At 48.8% G+C, this 10,748-nt stretch overlaps 1 protein-coding gene across 5 annotated transcripts in view; it reads left to right on the forward strand.

The window, feature by feature from the left end:
• The window catches only part of LOC139754635 (uncharacterized), a 529,511-nt gene that overhangs the window by 307,979 nt on the left and 210,784 nt on the right, over positions 1-10,748 (forward strand). For 2 of the 5 annotated variants that reach the window (XM_071672135.1, XM_071672136.1), the window contains exon 1: positions 4,719-5,688. The exons of 2 other annotated variants lie outside the window; for them this stretch is intronic. In XM_071672135.1, coding sequence (XP_071528236.1) covers positions 5,666-5,688 — 23 coding nt within the window. In that variant the 5' untranslated portion in view covers positions 4,719-5,665. Of the gene's footprint in view, positions 1-4,718; positions 5,689-10,748 lie in introns of those variants that run through there. One more of the 5 variants, XM_071672141.1, reaches the window with a different exon arrangement.

Here is a 10,748-nt window from a genome sequence, read left to right on the forward strand (position 1 = left end):
GTCGAGAACGTTATCTCGGAGAGCAAAAATGGGTATGTTTGAAGGAATAGTAGTTCCAACAATGTTATATGTTGGGAGGCGTGGGCTATAGACAGGGTTGTGCGGAGGAAGGTGGATGTGTTGGAAATGAAATATTTAAGGACAATATGTGGTGTGAGGTAGTTTGATCGAGTAAGTAATGAAAGGGTAAGAGAGATGTATGCAGATGAAAAGAGCATGGTTGAAAGAGCCGAAGAGGGTGTGCTGAAATGGTTTGGTCACATGGAAGAATGAGTGAAGAATAATTGACCAAGAGGTTATATGTATCAGAGGTGGAGGGAACGAGGAGAAGTGGGAGACCAATTTGGAGGTGGAAGGATGGAGTGAAAAAGATTTTGAACGATAGGGGCTTGGACATACAGGAGGATGAGAGGCGTGCAAGGAATAGTGAATTGAAACGATGTTGTTTGTATACCGGGGTCGACGTGCTGTCAGTGGACTGAACCAGGGCATATGAAGCGTCTTGGGTAAACCATGGAAAGTTTTGTGGGGCCTGGATGTGGATTAGGAGCTGTGGTTTCGGTACATTACACATGACAGATAGAGACTGAGTGTGAACGAATATGGCCTTTTTTGTCTGTTTCTGGCGCTACCTCGCTGAAACAGGGGATAGCTATACTGTTTTCCTGTGGGACGGGGTAGCGACAGGGATGGATGAAGGCAAGCAAGTATGAATATGTACATATTTATGTATGTAATGTCTGCGTATTTTTATGTATATTTATGTATATGTTGGTATGTATTTGTGCGTAAGTGGGCGTATATATATATATATTTATATATGTGTGTATATGAGTGGATGGGCCATTCTTCGTCTATTTCCTGGCGCTACCTCACTGTCGCGGAAAACAGCGATTATGTATAATAATGATAATATATATATATATATATATATATATATATATATATATATATATATATATATATATATATATATATATATATATATTCCTATGAGTCCACGGGGAAAATGAAACAAGAAAAGTTCCCAAGTGCACTTTCGTGTAATAATCACATCATCAGGGGAGACACAAGAGAGAAATATAACAGTCAGTTGATATACATCGAAGAGACGAAGCTAGGACGCCATTTGGTAAACATGTGATTGTTTACCATATATATATATATATATATATATATATATATATATATATATATATATATATATATATATATATATATATTTTTTTCATACCATTCGCCATTTCCCGCGATAGCGAGGTAGCGTTAAGAACAGAGGACTGGGCCTTTGAGGGAATATCCTCACCTGGCCCTCTTCTCTCTTCCTTCTTTTGGAAAATTAAAAAAAAAAACGAGAGGGGAGGATTTCCAGCCTCCCGCTCCCTTCACTTTTAGTCGCCTTCTACGACACGCAGGGAATACGTGGGAGGTATTCTTTCTCCCCTATCCCCAGGGATATATATATATATATATATATATATATATATATATATATATATATATATATATATATATATATATATATATATATATTTCTTTCTTTCAAACTATTCGCCATTTCCCGCGTTAGCGAGGTAGCGTTAAGAACAGAGAACTGGGCCTTTGAGGGAATATCCTCACCTGGCCCCCTTCTCTGTTCCTTCTTTTGGAAAAATAAAAAAAAAATAATGAGAGGGGAGGATTTCCAGCCCCCCGCTCCCTCCCCTTTTAGTCGCCTTCTACGACACGCAGGGAATACTCACATATATATATATATATATATATATATATATATATATATATATATATATATTTGGCCTAATCACGAAGCCGAAACGTGACAATCACAGATGAACTTGCAAACCACGAAGGACAAATCATAGCAGGAGAATTTGCTTAAGCGCTTTCGTGTATTTCAATACATCAGAAGCAAATTGTAACATCACAGGAGGAGGAATTTTTACAGAGAATCCAAGAAATGTTAACGGAGTCGCATCTTGGAATATATATATATATATATATATATATATATATATATATATATATATATATATATATATATATATATCGTGGGCGATGGTCACGTCTTAACAGGTTCATGCTGGTCCAGTAGCCCAGTGCCTGGTTTCAAACCCCATCATTGGGTACTCCTCATCGCTCGCCAGTGGCCCTTTAAATGCTGGATGTTCGTGACCTGACTCATTAAGCTGTGCCGACCCGTCCATCTTCATGCATCTCGGGGTCCCAGCTGTGGTCCTGCTGGCCTCACGGGCTGCGCAAGGACGATGGGACTGGCCTGGGTGTTCTTCGAGTCGGGTCGTGGCTCCCAGTGGGCGAGGTGAGACGTGTGTGGCTGTGGCACGTCCAGGACGAGACGTGGGGCTCACGTGGTATGCATGGCTGATGAGCCGACCCATCACACACACCTTGTCACCTCCATCACCTCTGTGACCTCCACCACACCCCTGTCACCTCTACCACACCCTGTGACCTCCACTTAAGCACCACCATCACGAACAGTAATTCTCTTCTGGACAGAAAAAAGAGAGTGAGTCTGGACACTGGCAGAGCCTCTTCCCAGAGAGGTATGGACTCCCGACGCCCCCACTCCACTACCACCACCACACACCAGGAAGCAACGCAGTTCCGGACAACTACCGTCCTCCAGCAGTAGCATCGGATGCTGTTGAAAAGAATTGAGATGTTCGCAAGAAGCAAATTTCTTGACTTTATGGAATGGGATCAGCCAACATGACCCAGGAGAGCATGGTTCCTGATGAGCAGGAGCGATCTTGCCTCGTTGACCACTGAGACGAGATCCCTGCGCCCCTGTGGGAACACACGAAATGATGACGTGATATACACAGACTTTTACAAAAGCCTCTGACGAGCGTGACCATTAGCATAATGACACATGAAATGCGTAAGATGAAAATAACTGGTCAGTTTGGAAGATATAGGGACAACTTTTTTTTTTACTGACACATTACGACACGTTGCTGTAATTCAGGCAGTTTTCACGGTGCACTCGTTACAAAGCTCAGTCCTCATAAGGAGTTGATTGTGCTCGCGCCCCTTTTGTTCCCCTGTATAGTCTCTCAAGTGACACTGACGGAGACACGAGTCATTGTTTCATATCCTCTGCTGATGACACGACAGTAACTATGACGATCTCGTGAGTCAGAGAGAGAGAGAGAGAGAGAGAGAGAGAGAGAGAGAGAGAGAGAGAGAGAGAGAGAGAGAGAGATTAATCAAAGTCTTCCACAGTGGGCCACTGTAGGCAACATGGTTCTCACTGGTGATACGTTCCAACACCTCCGGTCTTGGGAGATCGAAGCAGTTAAAAAAAAAAATGCCAGTACAGAACACCAGACGGACACAGACGCCGTCATATTACGAATGATACGTAATATATATGAGAGATTTTTTTAATGCTGATGTTTCACGACCTTGCCTCCAGCGAACGTTATGATGCAACAGTTGCTTCTTCCAGTGAGATGGTATGCTTGATCTTGCGGACCTTCATGACAGTAGAGGGGAAACCCGTGATGGCACTGTTCAAGGCGCCAATACTCTCGCTGCTGGGTGTATTAATATTACTTCAATACGCGGACGAAATTGCAATGGTAGGAAGTTTGTGAAGATATTTCACGGTGCGTATTAACTGAAATCACTCTGGCTGTATTCTCTGGAACGCAGAGAAGAGAGGCATATCATTATTTACATTTGGGAATGCGAGAGGGCCTGGGCCTCAGCACAAACCCTCAAAGAAATAAGCACGACGGGCATGGAAGACTGTGTGAAACACTGAGCCTAAACTCAGAAGGCGCGATTCCAAAAGATACCCAATGACTGTTCAACACTTTGCCCTCAGCCACGAGAAACACTGAGGGATGTACAGTGGAAAGGCTTAAGACGGACGTGGATAAGTATTTACATAGTGTACCAGACCCGCCAGGCTGTGATAGTTCCGTGAGCCTGCGGGCCTCGGTGTCCAACAGCTTGGTCGACCAGCGATCCATCTCGCCGGCTTGGACTCGGCCCAAGATATAGTAGGGTCGGACGACCTCCGAAGGCTCTTTCAGGTATCATACCATGTTGCATGGTAACATCGGCTGTCATACAGAAGGGTCTGGTCTAGAGAATCGCTGCTTACGAAGACGTGGAAATCGACTGAAATTAAAGGATTTGTTCAGATGTATATCGATGTATTGACGGGTGAGTGGATATGTGGTGGGTAAGATACAGTGTAGGTGGTAGGCCGCCACACAGGTGGTGTGGTGCTGCTGGCGCGTGTGATGGCAGACGATGACTTCGATTTGAACCAGCGAAAACGCTTCCTTCGGTCGTCCGTCCGTCCGTCCGGGTGTGTCTCTCACTAGCCCTGCTCGCTCGTGGCACTGGTCATCCTCGGCCACTTGTAACATCACGTTTTCTCTCAGACTCGCAGAATCGTACAGTCTACTTCAAGTGTCGCGCCTCCTCCGTCGTGCAGGAAGTACGGAGGACTGTGTCGCCTCTGGGAGCGTCTAGCATCTTTACCCATTTTAATCTGTCATTAAGTAGTTAAGAGTTAGACCCGCCAGGCTTCGACCCACGGGAGACATACAGACCAGCCGTGTGTGACGAGGGTGTTGTGTTACTGTTGTGAGGGAGTGAGTGAGGTGTTGTGTGTTTTGTGGTGAGGGTGGGTCGCCCCCCGTGGTGGTGGGTGGTGGGGATATTTAAGGTGTTGCGGGCCCGTCCAAGGCTCACTCCCCGCCGTCCGGCCGCTGCCGTCGCCCACTCCGTGTGTCCTGGTGCCGCCCCGCGGGCACCCACCCAGTGTGCCACTGGTGGTCGGCCACACAGCTCACGCACGCCACTCCTGACCCCGGCGCTCCTGCGGCCTAGGCCGGTAGTGTTGCGCCTCCCTGGCCCTCTGCCTGTCGCATGCTGTGCTGAGGTCTTCAAGGCTCGTGGGGAGGAAGCAAGCATACTGTTTTCTTCCGTCGAAAACTTGTGAGATCGACTGGTGGCTCATCTGACCCGGGCACTGCCGGCGGCTGTGAGGGTGGAGTGAGAGCAGTAGTTCTGTACCGCGGGAATGTGTGGCACCACATAACCAGTGTGAAGAGCACCCCCCCACCCTATTCTATCCCCGTTGGCAAATTATTACCGGACAGATTTTTGTGAGGATATATAATTTGTAGTGTTTCATAATCTGGCAGATAATCCCAGTCTCCAATTACCATACTTATATCGAAATCTGTGTTTTTGAGTGTTGATATAGTTCGCAACAATACGGATAGAAGAAGTTAGTAGAAAAAACTGAAGTGTAGGTAGTGTCAGAGTGTGGAGCCAGACACACCCTCCACCTCTGACTGGCTGACCCCTCGCAGGTCCTCGTAATCCCGCGGCAGAAACCTGCGTTGTGTTTGAGAGGAATAGCCTGCCTCACCCCTGCTGACGCCGGGAGTGTTAGTCCCTTAGTGTGTCGCTGATGTGTGGTGTGGGAGGGAAGCTCTGGTGAGAGGCCTGGGTGTGTGTAGTGTGCCGTGAGGCCTGGACGGGTATGGTCTAAGGCTGTTAATGAAGGGGCGTGTGGCCTAACCCCTCCTCAGCCGACCAGCCAGCCGCTCTAACAACAACAGGAGCAGCAGCAGCAGGAGGAGGATAATAACCAGCATCAGGACACTCAGCCACCATGGACATCATGTGGACCTACATGTAAGTCCGGCAGTAACCTCTTGTCGTGTAGGTGATAAATGTCCACGTTACTAACAAACGCCTGAAGAAGTACTTAATGTTGAACGTCTTTTCAAGGAAGAAACGCGTTGCTTTCTCACCGAAGCTATGACTCCTGTTGTTGTCATGCCTCGACCCGTCCTCTGAGAGGACCCGGTGTGCTATAGCGTTTATATTGTCCGCATTTTTATACGTACGTTACGACCTGGAAAGTCTGGACTGTCCAGTCATCGCCTCCTCTGGCACATGACGTGCCGATGTCTGATCGTCCTCGACCCCCGTCAAGGTCGGATGTGGCAACACCGAACTGGGCAGACCAGAGAGACGTATGTACTTACGTACGTCGCAGGTTTTGTACGGTCGTCACCGTCGCTTTGAGACGTCGTGAATCGAGCTCTTAACGACGTGGGAAGGAAGGACGACCAAGTCATGACCAGTCATCAGATCCTGGGAAGGATGAGCACGTCAGGTTCACTCAGGTTCATGTTCGCCCCTGCCAGTGTCCCTCATCATGTCTCTTCGTATATCTGTTCAGTCATTATAATGGTGAGGTGGCAGGTGGGCTGTTGGTGTTCCCATGTCGGAGTTGGGTGTCGGGAAATGTGGAGAAATGAGATTGTAATCTTTAGTTCATTTAATGAGAACGTCGAGGTTATTGCAGTGTCGTGTGCAAGCTGTTTTATCCTCAGTTCATGGTATTCCCCTATTCCTGGGGGTGGGAGGGAAGGATCACTACCCACCTACCTCCTACATAGTCGTAGAGGGCGACTGAGTGGGAGAGGAGCTCTGGCTGGAAATCCGACCCATCACCTCCTCCTGTATTATCGCTCTCTGAAAAGGGGAACAGAAGCGGGAACGATACGAGGCTTTTCCGCAGCGAAGATCCGGTGGTCTGTCGCTGACGCTGCCTGGCCGAGCTGGGAGAGGCGGTCACGTCTGAGAAAGAGATGGAGAAAAGAAATGGCTGGGGAAACATACAGGAGGAGAGTGTTAGGGTTAGTGAGTGATGGCACCAGGTCGTAGGGTACATGTAGAGGGGTCCCAACATGAGGTAGACTCTGGCTGTGGAGGCTGTGAACACTGTCCTAGACCCTGGCTGTGGAGGCTATGAACACTGTCCTAGACTATGGCCGTGGAGACTGTGAACACTATCCTGGACCCAGGAGAACATACCATGATATGTACATGTTAAGGACTAAGGGTGAGTGGGTGGGGCGATGGCGGAGGCGCCCTGGCAACGTTGCCACTATTGTAGGCAGGGCTAGCCCTCTGTTGTCACTTGGCAGGAGTGGGAGGGACGGTCTTACAACACTCTTCCCACACCTTCCCCCCGCCCTCACACACACACACACACACACGTGAGTGGTGTACGTATGTGACGTTAGATTAGTTTCTAACGTTTGAGGAAGGTGTTAGGGAGGTTTGTGGTTGGTGGATGTTGTGGATGCTCGACGTTGACGGCCGTAATGATGCTAGCTGGCGGTCGGTCGGTAGGCCTAAACCACAAGCGTTAGTCGACCAGCCAATCAGCCACTCCCTCACAATTATTACGAGTGAGCTCAGTGATTGTGGCGCTGGCTGTTGTGATTGTGGCGCTGGTTGTAGTGATTGGGGCGCCGGCTGTTGTGATTGTGGCGCTGGTTGTAGTGATTGGGGCGCCGGCTGTTGTGATTGTGGCGCGGGATGTTGTAGATATTTTACATATATATATACATATGATGAAAAAATGAGGAGGTATGATTCTCTCTCTCTCTCTCTCTCTCTCTCTCTCTCTCTCTCTCTCTCTCTCTCTCTATATATATATATATATATATATATATATATATATATATATATATATATATACATACGTCAATAAAGGAGATATTATTTGTGAAGTTTGTGGCCTTGCATTCTGGCACGTGTAAGAAGACGTGAGAATTAAGTTTAATCACCCACATACCGATCCTCTTGGCCTGATGTGAGCACCACATGAACTGGGCCAACTGAAGTATATAGAGTTAGGCAAAGTAGAAGTGAATTTTTAGGCAAGTTATCCAGGTGAGCTGAGATTCACGTACGCTGCGTAGACACCTGGGTATTGTCTGGGATTCGAGTGGTTATGGATATGTGTTTTGTAGACACGTACATATATCGCAGCCTTGCGTGTGCTCAAGGCTTCCTGCAGACCAAGGATGATAGCTTAATGCTCACTTGACACGGCTGGCGGGTCGCCCCCCACCACCACCACTGTAGGGGCCGTGAGGGTGTCAAGTGGCGTTTCCCGAGACGTGATCATCTGCTGCATGGCTCCTGGTCATGCCCGCTTGATGACCTCCATGGTGGAGGGAGGCTCGTCCCAGAGGGGGTGCTTGTGTGTAAAGTGTTGAGGACCGACATGGTCTTGGTATAGTTGACTGTTTCGTCCTACCGTCATGACTACCTCGCTGCTCTGGCCCAGGGCACTGTATCGCCGCGTGTCATACTGGCCAGCTCGTTATTCCCAGGACGTGCAACAGTTAGTGTTATGCACGACGCCGGAGAGGTGGTGGGTCTTGCTCGACACAGATGGAGGACCACTGCGTTAGTCATGGCAGCCCGTGACGTGTTTAATTAGATGACTGAGTTTTAAGTCACTTGAAGTTAATTCGTAATTCAAGACGCAGTGTGTGTTGTAACAAGGGAAGGAGGGAGGAGCGGGGTGGGGTTGGGTGGGAGCGGCCGGTCCGCCATGCCTGGAGGACCTCCTGCAGGATATTACGTCTCGGGCAGGAAGGTGGTGGCAGGAGGCGGCCTGGTGGTCAACAGCCATCAGGAACAGGTGAAGATGGGATGTCGTGACCGACTGAATTGGGGGGATATGTCATTGCGATGATCATTATGATGGGACAGACTTGATCCCAGATAAGCTCAGGTGTTCGGGAGTGATTGTCGTCGGTCAGTATTGGTGCTGGGGAAGTGGAAGTTGTTGGGTCGTGCAAGGGAGGAGGGGCAGACAGGTACTCACAAAGCCCTGGTGATGGGAAGAATTTGAGTCATATGCTGTTGAGGACCTTGGCTGTGCTGGGGTTCAACACGTCCCACATGTGAGGTGTGGATGTGATGTCTCGTTCTCGCGAGTCCAGATGGGTAGAAAATATGAGCCGTCGACATGCATGACAGACACACACAGTGGGAAATTAGGCCAACAAATACGACGATAGATGAGGATGCGAGACAGATAGATGGTTTGAAAAAGGACGAAAGTCTTATAAAGATGTTATGACCTCTTGGGACATATGGTTCTTGATGGGTGGTTGAGGGGCAGGATGATGTAGGGGAAGCAGGATGCGATGGAAGTAGACATGTAATAAGCGTTTTGTTGTTCACCACAGGTTCATAAGATGATGCCAGAGGAAGGAGGTTTGGGGGGGGGCGGGGGCAGGCACCGGGGAATCCCCCGTGTGTGTGTGTGTGTGTGTGTGTGTGTGTGTGATTACTATTTATGTGTTACGGGAAAAGGGTTTTGCACTCATGTTGGCCCACATCTTAACCTTGTATATGTTGTACCAAGTCTTTACCACCATCTTTGTATTGACACAGCCTGAACCAGGTGCCCAAATATCAACCAGCCTCGAGGTTGGGTATGGGCCGACTCCCACAGCCAGGATTCGAACCCATGCCGCTCCGACCTCGGGCTGGTCCGTTGTGGCTCATGGTCAGTGTGTGTGTGTGTGTAAGGAGGGAGAAGGGGTATGTGTAGTGACGTTATTTTCACTGAAATCAGGTTGGCTAGAGGTCACTGGTGATGACCATAATGTCACCGGAATTGTGGTTAGTAAGATTTTGCGTGTTCGTGTTCGTGTGGGTGTCGGGTGACAGGCCCGGTAGAGGCGCAGCCCAGGCCAGCTGGGGCGGTACACCCGCCCTCCCACTGGCCAGCTGGGGCGCTACACCCGCCCTCCCACTGGCCAGCTGGGGCGCTACACCCGCCCTCCCACTGGCCACGGGTGACACACGCACCATTGACTGACCCGCAGATGACGAGGCAACCCCACCAGGTTATAACTGGTAACTTTTCCGGGAATTGGGGCGATTTACCGGAGAAAAGAGAGAGAGAGAGAGAGAGAGAGAGAGAGAGAGAGAGAGAGAGAGAGAGAGAGAGAGAGAGAGAGAGTTGGTTACATGTAGCAGCCCACCTGGGGTCTGGAGACCGACCACTTGAGTGTTGTAGTCAGGTACAGGGCTTGAAATAGGACGTGGCAGTATTGTGTCAGCTGCTGCCTGAAGCGGCTATGGAAGGTTAATATTGAGACGTGGAATAATGAGGCAAGGGAAGGTTATCGTGAGGTTGCGTTCTCTCACTGCCTTGATGGGCAGACAGGGTAAACATCAACCCTTAATGTGTAACCAACACCATCATGAGGTTTGTGTCTTAGGTTAAGGTAAAGTGCGGAACACGGAATAATGAAAATCAGCAGATTCGGGCCGTCCGGGCCCTCATCTGCCTGGTTATTCGGAGGGGCACTACACCTTCCTCAGCATGATCGCCACACCCTCTCACCCTGGCCACCACATCCTCCCTCACCACCATCACTATTCCAACCGTACTACGAAATGATCCCTCACAGAACACCACTCCCTTCCTGGTCACCACACCCTAAACGGCGGATGGTATTGTTCAGTGGTATGACGATTCACCGCCATTTTTACTCTCCATACATCCAGTATTTTGCCGTCACAGCCTTCCCACTCCTCTGTGAAAATTTTTTCCTGAAAATGTTTCACCCCTGCGGCCAGCAGTTTGTATCCTGCTTAGGAAAATTGATTGAAATACTGACACCTGTATATGGAGGGGGAGGGGGGGTATGGATATCATCAGCGTCTGGCAACTTTCTCGCTGTGCCTGTAGACTGAGGACGGACGGAGAGACTGGAGCGCCTCATTATGATACAGATAACATGATTCTGGCAACTGTGTCTATCATCCATTACATAAGGTTGAAGTAAAATTAGCGATGGAAAAAATATTCTTATTCTTATTCTGTTAAGGGTGGTGTAGCGGGAGTTCTTACACTATGACAT

The sequence above is a fragment of the Panulirus ornatus genome, chromosome 17, assembly GCF_036320965.1.
Source record: "Panulirus ornatus isolate Po-2019 chromosome 17, ASM3632096v1, whole genome shotgun sequence".
Taxonomy (NCBI): domain Eukaryota; kingdom Metazoa; phylum Arthropoda; class Malacostraca; order Decapoda; family Palinuridae; genus Panulirus; species Panulirus ornatus.